The 18,350-nt window shown below is 41.7% G+C and overlaps 1 protein-coding gene across 13 annotated transcripts in view; it reads right to left on the bottom strand.

Moving 5' to 3' along the window:
- Positions 1-648: 648 nt before the first annotated feature.
- TNS3 (tensin 3) overlaps positions 649-18,350 on the bottom strand; it is a 281,293-nt gene continuing 263,591 nt past the window's right edge. For 12 of the 13 annotated variants that reach the window (XM_056338690.1, XM_056338703.1, XM_056338691.1 and 9 more), the window contains 8 exons: positions 17,078-17,209; positions 14,556-14,651; positions 12,530-12,607; positions 10,746-10,823; positions 6,268-6,436; positions 5,180-5,248; positions 4,985-5,011; positions 649-4,003 (listed from right to left, as the gene is read on the bottom strand). In XM_056338690.1, coding sequence (XP_056194665.1) covers positions 3,859-4,003; positions 4,985-5,011; positions 5,180-5,248; positions 6,268-6,436; positions 10,746-10,823; positions 12,530-12,607; positions 14,556-14,651; positions 17,078-17,209 — 794 coding nt within the window. In that variant the 3' untranslated portion in view covers positions 649-3,858. The remainder of the gene's footprint in view (positions 4,004-4,984; positions 5,012-5,179; positions 5,249-6,267; positions 6,437-10,745; positions 10,824-12,529; positions 12,608-14,555; positions 14,652-17,077; positions 17,210-18,350) is intronic. The other variant, XM_056338693.1, reaches the window with a different exon arrangement.

Raw genomic sequence — 18,350 nt, 5'->3', positions numbered from 1 at the left:
AAGATGAATGCTTCCCGTGAGTAACTCCACTGCGTGTTACGCCCAAGCATAAAGCTCACGGTGGCCTGTAGTGATGAATGACAGTCAAGCACACTGACTGAAAAACTCCCGCCAGCCTACGCCTCATAGAAAAGGCATCAGCATGACGTACCAGAGTTTATCAGCCTTGGGAATAATCCTGATAAAAGCATGTATATAACTCAACCTTTAAAACGTGGCTGACGCACAGCTCTTGTGCTTGGCAAGCTATTTCAGCTAGGGGTTAGATTTTTCACCCCCCTCATGCTCCTCTGGAAGTTTTCCCAATGTAGTCACAGTGGAGGCACAGTTAAATGGGTACAGACATCTCAGAAGATGACATCATGTATTCTCCCTTTTTTCACTGAAATATGCAATGCAGGTCAAAGGCACTTCTCCACCATCGTAAGTGCAAACGAACTACAAAAATCATATGCTGTAACTACACTTGAACCACTAACAGGGACTCGTGATGTCAAGCTCTTGAAAGAAATCTTTAGGAAACAAAACTAAGACCCTGTTTCAGTACGCAACCCCTTCTTACTTCACCAAAAATGTTTTACTCATCAGCTGGTTTCGGATGTCAGCAGGTAACCTTCTTTCAGAACAGACTGCCCCGTAACATGGTGCTTTGAAATTTCACATTCATAATTTTATTAAAATCTGAATAGAGGCGATATCTGAAAAGCAGAGAAAATGACTATACAAAGAATTTATAGAACATTCATTTACACACTGGAGACCTTTTGATGCTTCTTTACAGTTTCAAGAAAAAGGCAAAAATATTCACTAGTAGGTAAATCCAAGGAGGAAACATTAAATTTTTAATGATACTGCTGGATACACAGAAACCATTTAATTAAAAACATGGCTTTTAGCGTTTTTGTAGTTTAACACTGTACGATTATAGTAGTACATTTACTAAGCAGGTTAATAGGAGTGTGGCTAAATACAGGTGTCAATTTGCTGTCATTAGTTATGAAATTGCATATACACATCTACCAAAAACCTTGAAAGTGCTGTATTAACTATTTAGTCTTGTATTTGCCATGAACGCAAGTTACGCGAATATCTTTGCTACATACACTACATAACGGTACATACCGAACTATTTCGCTTTGTGCATTTTTTAATCCATTAAAAAGCAAAAGCACGTGGCAATATACCATCCAAAGGAATGCATAATAGAAAACCTCCCTTAGAAACAGGGCAACTTCTTTTTTCCCCACTTACCAAGTACAGCTACACTCCCCGGAAACACCACCGGGAGCATCAGCGTGGAATTCCTTATGCTCTTGAATTCAGCAGGCCTTGAGAAAGCACAAGGAATAAAAAATAAGGCCCTCAATGGAAATGATAATACACAGGGAAAAAAACCCACTTTATTTTCAGCCCAAAGGCTAACACTTGGTGTCTAACAAGACACACTTAAATTTAAGTATCATCTACAGAAGTGAAAAAATAGAGTAAAAAATTCCTCCTCGTTTCAATGTTTACAAGGCATCAGATTTAAATCTAATTGAGAATTAAATCTAGCTGAGCTGTCAGCTGAAGAAGTTCACTAGGCCCCAACTGGCTGACTAGATTAGGCAACTGGGTCCTTGGTGTACCAAAGTAGTATGAAAAGGAAACTTGTCCTTTCAAAAGGATCAAAGCTCCTGAAAGTGAAGAACTGCATTCTTTTTTGGATGGTACATAAACACCATTTAAGTAGCACACCTTTGTGTCAGAAGAACAGAATTATTTGGTACAGATCAGAGGCACTTGCCTTTGTTGCTTCAACGGTAGCTACGACACTTTGGATTGCTTCACCCTTCTACACACATCCCATGCCCACCACTACTAACACACCACCTCCTGGTTCAAACAAATTAAACTTCAAATCTTTCTTCTCTCCCCCTCTTTCCCTCCGCCTTCCTTTTAAAAAGCATAAAGTCATTTATACAAAATCCAGTTACACAAATAATTTGGTAGTGCTTTGGCTATGCACTGATCAAGGCTTCCATGGTCCTACTACTTGAGGAAATAGGAAGAGAGCTATTAAGAAAAAACAGATCATAATTTACACAGGACAAATGTTGTACAAATTGGCGGAACCTTCTGCCCATATAGCCCAACCAGAGTTTCCCACTGCATTTAACCATTATTTAGTAAAACTGGATAAAAGGATTAAATCCTACAAGTGGGTACAGTTAATCGAGTGCTGCACGCATCAGCATGCCAAATGCAGCCTGTCATTTCATTCTTCAGGGTATTAATATAATGATGACAGTCACACATCAAAGAAACAGAGGCAATGAAACTTTTCAGCACCATCATGCTGAAGTTGCTTTATTACCCTCAGCTCTGATGCAGGGCTCCGGTACTGCTCTTTTTGGAGTGCACCGGAATTACACAGCAGACCTCAGTGGTTTACTGTCCTCATGAAAGTTCCCACTGTCACCTACTTTATCAATTTTCTGTAAAGCTAACTAGCACTTTGTTACGCATTTAAAATACTCACGTGTTTAGAAAGATACAGCAATATGTACAGAAGTGACGACTGTAGAAATCATGACATAAATGCTTTCAAGAAATGGGACAGAATAACAAAATAAATTCCATTCCCTTTTGGATCTCCTGACTCAAAGAATTATTAAAAAATAACATTATAAACCAAGAATTGTTCCTAGAGATAAAAATAGCCAAAAATTCCCCCCCAAATCCAATAAAATGGGGGCCAAAAGAATCCACAAATACAATTATGTATTAGGTAGGGGAACAAATGTAACTACCAAAGCAGTATTGCAGAGATGGGAAATGGGAAGTTATCTTGGTGCTGTAAGACAAAAGTCAAAACATGAGACTCTATTGTCTATAGCAAGGCACAGGTTATACACATTTTTACTTAGGCAAAACAGTACTGAAGAGGCAAAGCTCAACAATGGTCTAGTTTAAGAATATCCGTATGACACATCAAGATCTGAGATCCACTATAAATAATCTGGTGCAGGTAAAAATATATAAATTATAAAATTTTCTTCTTTGCTTTTCCCTCATTTTTATCCTGTAATTATTAAAATACAGATTCTTCCCTGCTTAGTTCTCTGTATAAAAAAATAGTAATACAAAAAAACCCAGTTACAGAACAAGACTTCCACACAGCCTTTTTTTGTTCTGCCACCTCTCCCATTTTTTACACTAAAACAGCCCAGCCCTCTTAACACTAAATACAGAGCAATCTCCCTGAATATTCCACATTGCCACTCCTTTCTTATCAGAAATCAACTTGCACAAACCTTCTCTTCACATACATCTTCCCCTTCCTCCACTCAGCTCCCATCACCGATCACACGAAGATGAAGGGAAGAGCAAATAGTCTTCCTCAGACCATCATTCTCTTAAGAGCATGTTTGCAAGGCCTACAGCTACCATTGATGCAACTACAGCAAGTGTCTTTGCAGAGGTTATACAAAACATTTTCTGCACAAAAAAGTAGCGCAGCCTATTGAGTATTTCTGCTCCAATAAATGATGAGAAACAGCATGTGAAAATATATTAGAAACCTTCAGGAGAAAAGTTTTCCATTTATGCTTCATTCAGGTACGAGCTACATGGGTTTGGGTGGCATCCAGCTGCTTTCCCTTTGTCCTTTGATGTAAAACCCAAAGAAATAATGCTTTGTGAAGTCAGAGGCATCTTCATAGAAAAGGCTGAACTCTTCCAAACACGATGTGGGTCGCCCGTCCTCTGCTTTCCTTCTTGGGAACGACAAGGTTCAGACGCTGCTGCTGAATAGGCTTTCTGCCTCTCACAGTGCCTTCCTTCAGTGAGGAGCTCCGAGCCAAGGATGGAAAGGCATCAGATCTTCTTCTGGGAACCGATCATGACCTTTGATACAAAGTTCACAATGGCACTGGCAGGCTGCTCCGGATCGTGCTCTGCGAACAGGTGGCACACGTTGTCTGTGGCACTGCCTTGCTTCCTGGCCACAAACCCGAACACTCTGCAAAGGCAACAATCGCAGCAGATCAGAGAACAGACAACACATGCATCGCCTCGGTGCATAAAGCGAACAAAGACGCTGCAGAAACCCAAAGCACAAACTGTCAGGCTTCATCTGTCCTGATGGACAAAGGTCCTGCAGGACTGCTGCAGGCAGCGGTCCAGAGGCAGCAACCAGCTCCAGGGCTCCCAAGTGGCTCAGGACAGTCAGAATCAGGGCAGGGGACCATCGCCTTCCTCCTGCTCTTGTCCAGACTGCATCCTGCGCTGGCGGTCAGAGACATGCTGCTGATGCTGGGGGTGTATTTAATCTGCTTCAGTGCTGCTGTTCTCTTACCTGCCCTGGCGAAGGGGGTGGTGTGAAGGGACAGAGCACTGCAAACAGGACTTAAGCCATCTATTGCTGCTCCTTTCCAGAAACCAGTGCCTGGGCTGTCTGTTTAGCTTTTTTTTTTTCTTTTGGTGAAAGTGGGACAACAATGTTTGCCTTCAACAGAAAATGCTTTGCAACCCACTGGTAATTACATATTTATGCCACACACTACCACACACCAGCATGACTAGGAGTGTTTTCACTTACGTGCCGTGTGAGGGAATTCTGGTTTTTTTTTTTAAAGCTATCAGTCTAAGTGAGACAAATAAGCTTGTGTTAGTGTTACTGGACAAGCAGAACAACAAAACTGAGTAGCAAATGGCTCTGTTTTCAGCTCTGTCTTTAGTCAAATCCCAGACCTGCAAATGAAATAAACCACACTAGGTCTGGCTCCAGACATCCCACCATCGCAGAGTCAGGCCCTGACTTAGAGGTGCACGTGAAGTAACCAAATTCTAATTACAGTGGGCAGAGAGACTTTTGTCTCTGGACAGCTGCTTTCCCTCCTACATCTCTGACAAAGATCATTTAGAACACTAAGAAAGTGATCACTGCAATGATATTCCTAAAACATTCAGTTAAAAGAGACCCAGACAGGTGTCCACTTACTTTGCAGAAAGGCCATCTTTCATCCACCTGGTCGTCCATTAAGAAAGCAGTTAAAAAAAAAAAAAAAAAAAAAAGGCAGGGGGGAACATGACACAGGACGGGAGGGACAGAGAAATAAAAATGAAACCTATGTTAGTATTTTTTGTAGAACAACAATGCAAACAACATATTAGAAATACTGTTTGTCTTCCTTACTTTCTGTCCTGTGGATCCAAAGCACAGAAAATAACCGTGTTGACTGGATAATGTCGCCGAAAAAAGAGTCTGAATAGGAAGAAATGTTAAAACAAGTTTTAGGAACAGTTAACATGCTTAAAATTTTAAACAATAAACAGATCTGAAAAAGAAAATATATTTCTTCTAAATTAAAAAATAAAGATACATATTTTTTGCTGTCTCCGAATGACTTTGAAAGCCACCTGAACCGCTCCAACCAAATAAATCTATAATTAGAATAGCAACGTCAAGTTTTTGATCCAAAAGAAAACTGACCCTTGAGCTAAGAAAAAGACCGACAAATACAAAATGTACTTTTGCTAAAAACTGGCCTTCTGATTAGATACTACATGTGAGTGGGAAGTACAACTTCTTGGAAACTTGCGAATAATCTGATTGTATCGTTTCAAAATATAAGCACTCCTAGGCATTATAATTTAAGGTTTTGCCCTTGATCTGCTATAAATGCTTGTAGATCCCACAGAATTAAAAAGTCAGTCACTTTTTTTTTTTTTAACCTATAATGACTTCCCATTGTTCTTCCTTTGTTATTGTCAGTTTTCATATCTAAAGACTTTGTGGCAGCCTTAAAAGCGTTCAGTACAAAGTAAATATAAAATAACTTTTTATCACAGCATTTTACAGGTTATCCAAAGCACTATTTCAAATGCCAGAGATACACAGTGGTTACTGAGGTCAGCTCTGTTCAGTGGTACTGGTGAAAGAGACTGTGAAGGCAAATTATTTCACTGAATAGGTTGCACATCAAATGCTGGCAAAGCCATTCCTTTCCCTTTTTTATGAGAAATAACAACAATGAAAAAAATGCCATGGCAAGGTGACCTCCCCCAGGTCAAAGCTGCCATGTGGAAGTGACGTCCACACCTTAGAACCTTCATTCTCCAGCACTGCAGACAGCTGACCCTGCCACCATCATTCTTTACAGACAATTGCATTGACCTCAGAGACAGAGGCTGCAGAATCTCACCAGGAAAATCAAATCAACCACAGCCAAGACTTGCTGGGGACACCGCCGGATAGTCTCTTCCCACCCCTCTTTTGCTTACTTTCTTTGGTTATCTGTCAACGTGATTCCCTGTGCAGACACCTTGAAATGGACAACGGTTGAGATGGGGGAAGGATCCTGCATCAGCGTCAGGCTCAAGGCTTTCTGTACCGCCTGGTAGCCCGTGAGGGACTCCATCTCCACCGAATTCAGGTACCACACGTTACACGCTGTAATGGAAGAGCGGAAAGACTTTCACAGATCATTACCCGACAGCAAGCAAAGGGGTATCTTCTGAACAAAACCAAGTAAAACGTAGATTTTCCACCTTTGTAAAGCAAACAGGGAATACTGCCAGCAAACTACCAAACCTTCTACGTGTGCCCCACCTTGTCCCACTGCTGCTTCATAGTTTGGAATTTTGGAGGTCATAGGCCTTCTGCCATCTCTTTGCTTTTAACACCTTTGTATTTAAGCCAATGTCTGTATTTATCCATTACCTACAGATCCTGGAATTTAAATAAACAGAAGACAGCAGCAGAAAGAGAGGCCGCTCATAGGTACTACTACAGCAGAGGCATTCCCGAGGGGAAGGAATGAGGACATCTTGCTTTTAAGTTCAATTACAGCAGCCAGTAAGAAAATACACATTTTTTGCAGCTTATGTTCACACATTCTACACTTCCAAATGGTATTTAAACTATATTCAAAGGAAACCATTCACTTGTTTGGCACACCAAGAACGTTTTCACCCTGCAAAGAATTGAGGGATGCTGCAAAGCTCAGTTCTCATTAATTCCATAGTGTTTTGTATGTTTAGCGATTTTAGGGCAAGCAAAACAACTTCTACATTGAAAAAAATTACTGACTTGTGTATTTTTAGGTCTGTTCTTTACCATGCACTTATTTCTAAAAGCCCTACTTCTCTCCTAGAGATACCAGTAACTTCTGAAGTACGTCCATTAAAATAAAAGCTCATTGATTTCTAAGGCTACCAAACAGTTGAATGTTTTCACCTGGTCTCATATCAAATCTGCAGCGAGCACTAGGAAAAGAAATACTAATATTATACAGCGTTATATAGTAGCACTATAGCACTGTATGCTACTACTACATGGAAACAGTGCCATGTAACATTATACAGTATTAATTACTATTATTATATAGTATTAATAGAATTATTCACATGCTTAAATACTTTTGGACTGTGGTACAAAGTCAAATTTACCAGCAGATCAAGAACGTTTTTGAAAAGCCCTCTTAAGTCTTATTCTACAGCACAGGCAAGAATGATTAAACACATCCGTAGAGAAACACTGGTACCAACAGACTTTGTGTTTTGGTAAAAACATTTGTGTAGCTATCCAGGACAGAATTTACAATTCTGGCAGTTGACACATGCAGATTACCATGCTAATATTTCATTTCTTTAGCAGTTTAGCTTGGCTTGCCAACCTTGCTATAAAAGCAAAGATTAAACTAAATCTAAGAGCTTCTCTTTTCACACGGCTGTTCTGTACTCTGACAAAAGCTTTCTCCTATGACTGTCTACATAAAACGCTCAGCTAGACATCAGCATTTTCAAACCAACGAAGTGATCATACCGTTAAAGACTGCGTAAGCCTAAAATTGATTCCCGCATGATGGTCAGCCCAGTAATTTCAGGCTCTGAAGTCTGTCAGTGAAAGAAGGGATCCAGAGGTCCGATTTGCTTGATTTCTAAGCGTAAAATTTCCCAAACATATTGGCTCATTGGTGTGATATAAGCTCTGTTTGAATCAATTACTATACAATCCATGCAGAGAGGGACTTAAGACTACCAATGGCAAGTTCAACGAGGCCCTTCATCGCTCAACAGCTTTCTGTCATGTCTATTCCAAATTGTAAATAACATTCCCAACTGTAAGCTCTCCTCTTCTCACATCATTGATGGGTATGCTTGGTACAGACCTAAAGCTCTTCATGCCTGCCATATTTCAGTCACACTCCTCACCACTTCTGAGACCCAGATGAAGGGTTTCCCTCCCTCCTCTGCCACATGTTGCACTGGTGTCGACACACCACGCTCAGGCTTTGTTTCCCAACACAACAGCCAAGCAGTTTGCCTAGACTGCCCTCAACGTGACAGTTCAAAAGCAAGTCACCAAATACAGTAGATCCTCTTTCTTCTGTAGTACAAAAAATAATAAACGGAACCTTTTTCAAAAAGTGCTGGAAAGTGCAAAAATGCCAGCTTAAAAAGGAGATTACAGGAAAAAGGAAACTGAGAATGGCTGAAAGATTTCTCATTTAAGAACATCATGCATGGTCTGATGGGGTAGCAAATGACAGCGATGCCACAGAAACACAGTCAAGGCTAGAACAAAAGGAGAACATCTGTGCCCCGTGCAGTGCAGCTGCCCTGTCTTCCACAGGTGGCACTTGGTAGTCACATCCATGCTCCCACCAACACCTACACAACGTGGCCACTGAGTAAATCCTGCTGCTTTTAGCCTGGCAATGTGCTCTGTTCAGGATGCTTAGTTCCTTGGCTGTATTATTGGAAACAGACAGGAAGAACCAGGATTTATTTGGGGCAGAAAGTTTTGCCACCAAGCCGAAAAGTTAACAAAGCAAGGTTTCTTCTAGGGAAAAGCCACTTATCTGTATCGTTTCTAGTCTTCAGTTGTCACTCTCTAGGAAGCAAAGAATTTCTGGGCAGCTTGTGCATTTAGATTTGACTGGAAACGCACATTACGTTTTTTAGACAGCTATAAAAACAATAATTCCAGGAAAAGACAGCCTCATTTTTTTGCTTGTGCAGTAGGATAAGGGTAGGGTAAAGCAGGGCAGCGAAAAAGTGCATCTGCTTTAACTAAACTGCTGGCACTCACATAAGCTCAGATAGTTGGCAAAGAAACAATTTACATGCTTCAGGTCTGCACTCCACAACCTGAATGTCTCTATGACCGGAGAGGGACCTCTGAAACAAGGAAAATTAGTGGGGTATGATGTTTTAAGGCAAAAAAACCCCTCTGAGAATCTCTCCTAGCTAATTTATCTATTCAGGTTTCAAATCCTTACTTAAAACCAAAACCAACAAGAATAACAAAAGGAAAAAACAAAAAACCTACTAAGATCCCCAAATGATCCATGATGTGACAGCTCCCACAAGGAGTTAACTGACTACTGCCCCAGCTGAATTAAGCATTCTTTTTCTTTGAAAAGCACTGCCTGAGCAAGGAGAAACCCAGAAAAGATATCACATGCCCCTTTTGCTGGGTTTTCAAGAGGGTAAGTTCTAAAAAAAATTCATTCTCCTTCTTTGGGTTCCCCCCCCCCCACTGGGCACAACCACCACCAGCACAGGCAGACAGAAAGGCCAACACTGCGCTCACTCCTGGCACAGCCTCACAAAGGCTTGCCAATGCCTCAGCCACACATGCCTGCTCGATTACAGCACTCAAAGTGGTACTTCAGATTCCTTTTTTTGCTGCACAAGCAAGAGGCAACACTCTCTCTCCTCCACAGCTGCTCAGCTTGGCAACGGCCCCCTTCACAAATGCCCCAAAACGGGTGAGGGCAACGAGGCAGCATCCTCCCAAAGGTGTGCTTGGCCACAACCCTGGTGCTTGTGGCTCCAGCGACAGGCTGAACTCAAAGAGTGAAATGCAGTGCAGGCAAAGAGATCCTGGGGAGAATTCACAGCGCAGCCTGAAGCCCAGGCACCACGGCCAGGATCCCCCGGGAATGCCCACTGCACAGGGGAACGACACAGCAGCTGCATTTCTGCTAAGCCCAGCCTTCAGATTACGAAGGGGTACTTGGCGCTCCATGGCCAGTAACGGTGGGTTGGGACACCAGCACGGTTTTTCAGACAGGCTATTTCACTAGCTGTCTCTGGGTCAGCTGCACATAAACAAAGCAGAAGAGAAGCAGAACACGTCTCTACACCTGCACGGGTACTGCAGTATGCATAAGAATCCATAAACCAGCATCCAATGTAAAAGACACTCGTCATTTCCTAACAACATGTAGCATGAAGTGAAGCACAGGGCAATGTTTTTTAATGTTTGGGTTTGGGTTTTTTTTTTTAAGATCAATGGGACAGTAAGCATTTTCCAGCAGTATTGTTGACCCCTACGCTGAGAATGTAACCCTACTGAACACTTCCCTTAGTTGCCTTTTGCAGACCTCGGAAATCGTTCATGAACCTCTGCAACCACAGTTTGAAAATATCTTCTTTAGAGTCCATCAGTTCTGAAAGCAACGTCACAGCTCAAAAATTGCTGTGTTTGCAGCAACCTATGCATACGTCACATTCTCACTGCAGACACAACAGGAAAGCAAACACAAGGTTGTGGAACTTAGAAGCTGGTTGCAGAAAACAGAAAGAACTTGGTACGTATCCTCACAGTGCCCTTTACACTTCTACACAGCACTCTAAATTTAAACTGCTCCCTTTAAACATCCTTCAGTCCAGTCTAAGCTTCAGCTTCATCCTGCCTGTAAGATACAAAATTCGGTGGCAGTCAAATACAAAGAAAAAGTTTAACAGACCTGCACCCTGTTTGAGAAGCTCCGCTGCCGAGTTTGCAGCAGTTTGTGGGGAAGTTTCTGCTATCTCCTCCAAGGGATCTGTAAACAGAAAACACTGTCCATGTCTTGTTTGGACTCGAACTGACAAATCAATGCACATTGTCAAGCATGAGCTTAGCTTTTGTAATTGCGATCTCATCTACTGGACAACCCTTGGCCAGAAACACTGAACAACCCTGTATCTGCAACTATAGTAATTCATGTGAGTTTTGCGCTGCATCAGTTTTTTGGCTGCCAGCATGGCAGGAGGGATGCTCAGCCTTTATTTACTGACAGTAAAGGACGTAACTACATAGCATAGGCTGCAGGGACACACGTGATGTGACGTTAAAATAATACCAATAGCTATATTCCCTCATCACAGCCTTGAAATTTTTTAAATAGTGTGATTTTAATTATCTCATTTAATTTGCATAATTTAAACTAATTTAGTCACAAAGACTCTGTGTTTCTACGATAAAATGAATTAATTGTATTTTGATTCAGAAGGTGACAACTTAATCCTTCTTTCCTCATGTAGGAAATGAACATCTGAACTATTAAGACAGCAGCGGAATGTTTGCCCCCCAGTCTTCTGTTAAAACTAGTGAGAAATCTCTCCGTTGGTATGTTATTTCAGTTATATAAATGCACATAAAAAGATGTCACTTACTGCTCTGTTTAACGCAATGCATGCTGTCTTTGAATACACTTGAATGAGGAAGAGAGCAGTCACATGGTTCGTGACACCATTCACACATTTAGAGTTATCCATACACTTTAAATACTCCACCCACTGCATCCAGAATCATTAACCACAGAAGAGAAGATCACCTTAAAATGTGTGATGGTACCGGATGAAAAACATAAATCCAAAATAAAATTTCACTGTGGTATGTTTATTTAGGACCTGGCAAATGTTTCAGCGCTGCACCTCTGCCAGAACAGAAGGAGGTTTCCATTTTAGGTGAGGAGGATAAGGAGAACAAGCCCACCTACCACCCTGTTTTCCCATATAAAGATATCCCTGGTCACATCCACCATAGCAAGTTTTGGGGCTAAAATGGTTTCATTAATGTATTTGCGTAATTCAAATGCTATGTCTGAACACTGACATATGGCCTTTAACAAAAGTTTAAAGAGTTCAGTAGAAAACCACAAGAATGTTTAACATTTCAATAAAACATCTGATGTTAACTTCATGTGGGAGAACAACAGACGACTGGATTACAGGGCAAGCATAGTTGCGTTTGCTGTTGTCTTGCGAGTGGTTCATTAAATCACCATAACCAAAATTAGAATTACAGTCCCACAACACAACACAGGCTGTTTCATCGTTTACTTCAACGTTTTGACCTGTGCAAGCTGCTATTTCCTTGCTGCCCGTGTCACACTCAGGGCACCTTCTGTTCTTTACCTACTTGCCTTCCCTAAAGCCCTTCTGCAACCCAGACCTGAACATGCAGTTACATCTAACCACACATCACATCTGAGAAGTACTTTTGTCTTCCTGCATGCTAGATTACCGCGCAGATTTCCGTGACACATATATGTTTATGACTGGAATATCACAGTACTAGGCTGCTCGCAGCTACCCCTTGGGTAAGAGCTGTCGGCAGTACTGAAGAACCACTTTTAAAAGACAGCTTCCTTCCCTGTGTGTTGGCTTAGATCTCAACTTGTGACGTGTTCACCTGCCTTTGGACACCGGCACTCTGGAGCAGAGCTTGACTGCATTCTATCTCTACTGCACTTTAACAGCATACCTCTGTCTGGGATGAGGAGCTTGCAGGGTAGTGCCAGTGGGGTGATGGAATGCTGATACACCAGAGCTGTCAAACTCCCTGTGGTCAGGAGAAGAACAAGACACGCACAATTAACTTGGTGGACAACAAGAATGCTTAACAGTTATGTTGGCTCCAAGTATTTTACAGAATAAGAGGCCTCCCCGTCCTGCCCTTTAAAAACAAACAAACAAACAAAAAAGACCCCCAAAACTCTTGGCACCTAAGACAAGACTCTCTTCAGTCAATTTTAGCATATTCATGTTTCCCAGCACTGTCTCAGTTGGAGGTACTTGAACTCATTAATCACAGTCATACGCTCCCTTTCCTGGCTTAAACCCTAACCTAAATGGCTTTGCTTCAAATGGGAGAAAAGCACAAAAACGACAAGAACAGTAATACATGGAAGTCAGTAAATTTCTTTCAATGCTCTTATCTTATGCTACATTAGATGTAGTAAAATCTTACGAAGATGGTAAGAGTACAAGGGGTCAATGCTATGTAATGAGGCAGAGAAAGAGTGAGTTCTGCCTTTTAGACACCTAGTCTCCACTCTCCACTGCTTTGCCTACATACACCTCTATTTTGTGAAAGTATAAATGATGGTCTAGAAAAAACCTCCTCCATTCAACGCAGCAGTGATGTATGTAGCATCCTCTATTAAATTTTTCTTCTTTTCTATTCAAAGCCACTTTTGTCATTCGGACTTGGCTTAATTAAAATAATTAAACACTAGTCATCCTTGACATTAGCATGAGAGACTATACTCTAAGGAGTGAGAGGAAGGCGCAATGTTCATCAGTCTGTCCGTACAAAAAGCCATTCTTTGGTCCCCTTTACTAATATTGAACATCACAAGCCCATGCTTGAAAAAAAATTACAGCTCAACCAAAACCACCTCATTTTTACAGCCCACCAAAAATTTCTCTGGAATGGCAAGATGACCCAATTCTGCAAGGGTCTTACAGAAACTCAAAATCTGATACTATTAGTCCCTCACTATCTTACCCCCCCAGGTGTGACAGTGCCTGCCCACCCACTTTGTGAAGCAGTTTTGAGGCTGTACACATTGAAAGATTAAGAGATGCTCAAACTAAAGATTACTAGGGCTACATATGTGCTGTAAACAGGTACTTCAAGATCAAGGCAGGATTGGGCTAAAAATTCTGATTTGCAATAGGTCTCATGCCAAATGGACAAAATTCAATCCACCTTCAAATAGGATTTGTCCTTTCCCACTTGTTTATTTCATGGTAGCTGTCCCTTTCCTCGGTGTGTTGGGTGCCGGGCACCGCCCGCTCCAGCAGCCCCACTGAGCTACAGGTGGGATGCCTCCGGGAAAGCCTAAGAAAGGGCAAAAAAGGCTGCACAAGGACAAGGAGGGAACAAAAAGGGTGAGACCCAGCAAAGGACACACCACAGTCAGGAAGAGTCTGGGGGGAAGCAGTGAAGTTGAGCTTGGGAAAAGGGGAAGGAAAAGTGTTATTTTAGTGTTTGTCTCTCACTACCTGAATATCGATTCTAATCGGCAAAAAATTAAATTAATTTTCCTGAAGTTGAGTCTCTTTTGCCCATGGCAGTAAGAGCTTAGCAACCTCCCTGTCTTTATCTTAACTCAAGGCTTTTCCCATCCTGTTTGCCCCTCCTGCCCCACTGAAGAGGGAAAATGAGTGAGCAGCTAGGTAGGTGTCTGGCTGCTTGCCCCAACAGGTAATGTGCTTTCACCCTAGCACATCAGGGTGGCTGCTGCCACATAAAGTACTTTGTGAACATCCCACCCCAGTGTCATTTTAGCCATTGTACATACGCTTGGTCACTGCATCTGTGCCAGAGTGCCCTACACATATACTTAAGGTAAACGTGTACAAAGCTCCTGTAACCTCAGAATGGGTTCCTACAGAAATCATCAGCACTTGAGCAAAGCATTCCCTCATTTGCACTCCATCCAAGTCTATAAAACAGCTCTGGCAAACGCATTTTCCGTGTCCCTGTGATGCACAGTACTTACCAAAATACGGTTCATTTGGGCATCCTTTCAAGCGTACCCCCTTGTGAGTGCACTCAATCAGAAAATGCCTTACAAGTTCATTTGACAAATCTCCAACTGTGTTGAAAAAGAAAAAGAAAGCTCATGAGGAGAAGCAATAAACAGACAATAGTCTCACAAATTAGCAGGTCTTTATGAAGCAGTTTTCCACATTACCACCAAATGTTTTATATACAGCACGCAAAGAATACATTAGATCTGCTCTGCTGCAAGGTTACAAGCTGCAGTAAAAAGGCCATTTTGCAAAAAAACCCCACAAGAATATAGCTTGCTTTAGACAACCACAGGAAAAGGTTTTGTAATCATAAGGGACTGATATCCGAATATACACCTGTGTCCTAAAGGTCTAAGCATGGTCCCAATGACACACAGGAACAGAAATTTGGAAAAGAAATGGTCAGAAATTCTGATGCACTTGCCCATGAGAAGAACTTGTATCCAACGTGACAAGGAAGTAAAAGTATGATAAAATACTCAGATTCCTAGTGACAGCTCTGCTCAAAGTCCAGATTAAACCAATGGAAGATACAGCCACACAAAGGTAATGATGCCAAGTCTCTCAATAAATTTGTAAGTTTTAAAATGTTTGCAGTTTTAACTAAGTCTTTGCTCCATAACAATTACATGAAACACTCAGGTTTCACTAGACTTTTAAAGCCAGTTTTTATCTCTTAGGAGTCTAGGACACACTGAAATTGTTAAATTGGATGGAATGAGGAGATTCAAATTTCAAGAGGCATATAAAAATCCTCTTGAGATTTAGCATTCTTCTACACATATACATATATATAATTACACATATGCACACATATAATTAAGACAACTTCATTACTTCTTGATAGACTGGTTCACAGTATTTCACACCTGTCTACAAACTTAATCTCTCTCCAAGTAATTAAAGGGTTATTTCATAGCGAGGGGACAAAGCTACCCAACCATTCAAACCTGAACAAAAGAGCCACAAACACAAATGCTCCCTTTGATCCATCAGTCACAGTCCAGCAAACACGAGACATCAAGGGTTGACTTTCAGGCTAACACAGAGGAGCACATTACTCTGGACAGCAGAAACTTCTCTGCAAGCGTATATTGCAAAGATCACCTTTTCAAACAGCTCGCTGTTGGCCACTATGCTCTCACAGTACTAAAAATAAACGACTACAATGCATGTGGGAAGGGGAAGCCTGGAACAAGAAATCCTGCAGGAGACGGAACAAATTTGTGCCTTCTGGGATGAAACGATAGGAACTAAAAAAGCTAAATATCACACAGCGAGACACTAAGGAATGCAACAGTCCCTTACTACAAATTTCTCTTGACTACTACCTGCCTGTGATACAGCTAACGTGAACTGGCTGTTAAAGGCTAGCAGAGCTTGAACTTACATGTCTTCCTGGACTTCACTGGTCTGATGACAAAAAAAAAAATTACTAAAAACACCTACAGCCACTCTCCATTTACCCCTTTGTTGCTGCTATCACCACTCCAGTGCACCCTGGTCTTCATTAAATCAGACATCGCATTGGTTCTGCTGATGTTTCTTGGCAAGAAAAAGATGGATTACATGGCAAAGTTTTATTAGAAATTTTCTCAAGATACCAGGTTAAGCATATAGAATTTGAGAGTGTTACTGTAGTCAAGATGGACTGCTAACCTTGCCCCAGAGTAAGCACGAAATCTTAAAAAAAACCCAAAACCACCACAAACATACAGCAGCCAACCAACCAACCAACCCCGCAGAGACCCACACTTCCATAGCCACGCCACCGGGAATCACAGCTTTCCTGCCATCTCAGTGGCTTACCTCGCCAGCCAGCATGTACTAATGAAATATAATAAGCTTTGTAAAAGGAAAACAGCAGCAATGGAAACCACCCCGCCACCCTTGCAGTGGCACAAATGGAGCCAAGAACACCAGAGATACTGGCTGCTGAGTTTCCACACATTGATGAATGCTTTCTGTTCTTCCCATTTTACCTTTCACAACAACCAGGCACCAGTTATAAACGCGGAACCACTGGAGCTGGGAGAGAGATGTATTCCATCACTTCTTTTAAACAGCTATCACCTTACCTTAGGCAACCACCTCAGATTTACATCTAAAATGTAGAACTGTCTCAAAACAAAACCTTGGGGCCAAAAACATTCAACCTTCCAGCCATGCAAAAGCTTTACATGGTGGTATGTGGATCAGATGCAGACTTGTGATTGCTAGGGAAGACTCATTACTGAGACGGCACTGGTATTCTATTAGGTTGATAAGGTTGAATACACACACAGCCATAATGAGCGCACATTTACAAGCCATGGAGAACCCATGAAGTACAAGGGACACCCAGTCTCATTTAACAAGGTATGAAAAGGAGCCTGTATCTCAAGTTCCACTTACTGGAAGAGGGGAGATTCCTTCAGATTACTACCCAGTAATAAGGACTTCCTACTACATACAGCTTGGCAAGTAATAGACAGAAGGCATACAGTACCTTTCTTGTTTAACTGTAGCACAGAAGGAGGTGGTGTAGCAACTTTCATGGCTAGTCCATAGGCTCCGCGGAAAGAATGGCTGTCTCGAACAACGAATGACCCAGGTTCCTTGTCCTTGAGAACAGCAATGGCTGCAAGGGATTCAGGGGGAGAGAGAGAAACACAGTTCCAGAGCAATGCACGCACCCAGAAAGTACAGAAGTGCAAATCTATAAGCAATAGGAGACTGAAGGAAATGAAATCTTTTTCTCTGTCCCCACTGCCATAGAACAGAATATAATCAAGCATATTTGGGGGATGTGAGTGGACACATCTTGTGCAAATCTTGCAGATACTTATCAATGAGAAGCCTGAAGTACAGATCCCCACTGATTTTCACACTGAGAACGGGGTGCAGGTCCCACCAGGTTTCCTACAGCCACCGCAACACCAAGCTGATTCCTGCTTACATTTTGTCAAGTTGTCAGAAGCATGACAGAAAGCACAGCTCTCTGTAATTCCCAGGCTCACTAGACAGCACTGTTTTTCTTTTCCTATGCAGCTTCAACAGGCGGAGCAGATCCGTTTTCATCCACCACCAAGTTTCTGACCCTGCAACGCAGTCTTACTCCCTTACTAGTTTTAAAGGAAGGCAAGGAATGTAAGAAAATATTTGCTCTTACACAATCCAAGCACTGGAAATACTTTACATCTAATAATTTACATATTCTTTGATGTCTCCTGGAAGTGTGACCTGAAGTCCTCCACAGGAGGAACCACTTGCAGGGAAACCGCTTTTGGTCTGCATGAGGCTGCTACAGACTTTGAAATCTAGTAGCCCAAAATCTTAAACTCACATTAAAAGAAGACAAAATGTTAATCTAATGACATTTCTTAATAAAATCCTATTACTTTGCTTAGCCCTCACCCCACTCCCCACCCCCCAATTTTTTGGAAATACTTGTGTTTGTTTCCAGGATTTCTAACAACCAGCAAGACTTCCGAGAAACCCTGGAAAAAGCCCAGATTTAATCCTTCAGTCCTTAGCTGTCTGTATATATAGAACATTGGAATTATGCATATGGGGCATGAAGCCATAATTTGCAAGGCCTGACCAATGATTACATTGTAAACACATACACACACGTTTTTTTCCATGAAATGAAAAAAAACCCTAGTAGTAACAGAATATCAGTAAAATGCAGACGTGTCTCTTCTGTTTAAGTGAGTAGAGCAAATGTGTATATATTCTGTTCCGTTCATGTGTCAGATGGTGAACACTATTTTCACAAT

The sequence above is a fragment of the Falco biarmicus genome, chromosome 4, assembly GCF_023638135.1.
Source record: "Falco biarmicus isolate bFalBia1 chromosome 4, bFalBia1.pri, whole genome shotgun sequence".
In the NCBI taxonomy this organism is placed as follows: Eukaryota; Metazoa; Chordata; class Aves; order Falconiformes; family Falconidae; genus Falco; species Falco biarmicus.
This window is presented reverse-complemented; position numbering and strand designations above follow the sequence as displayed.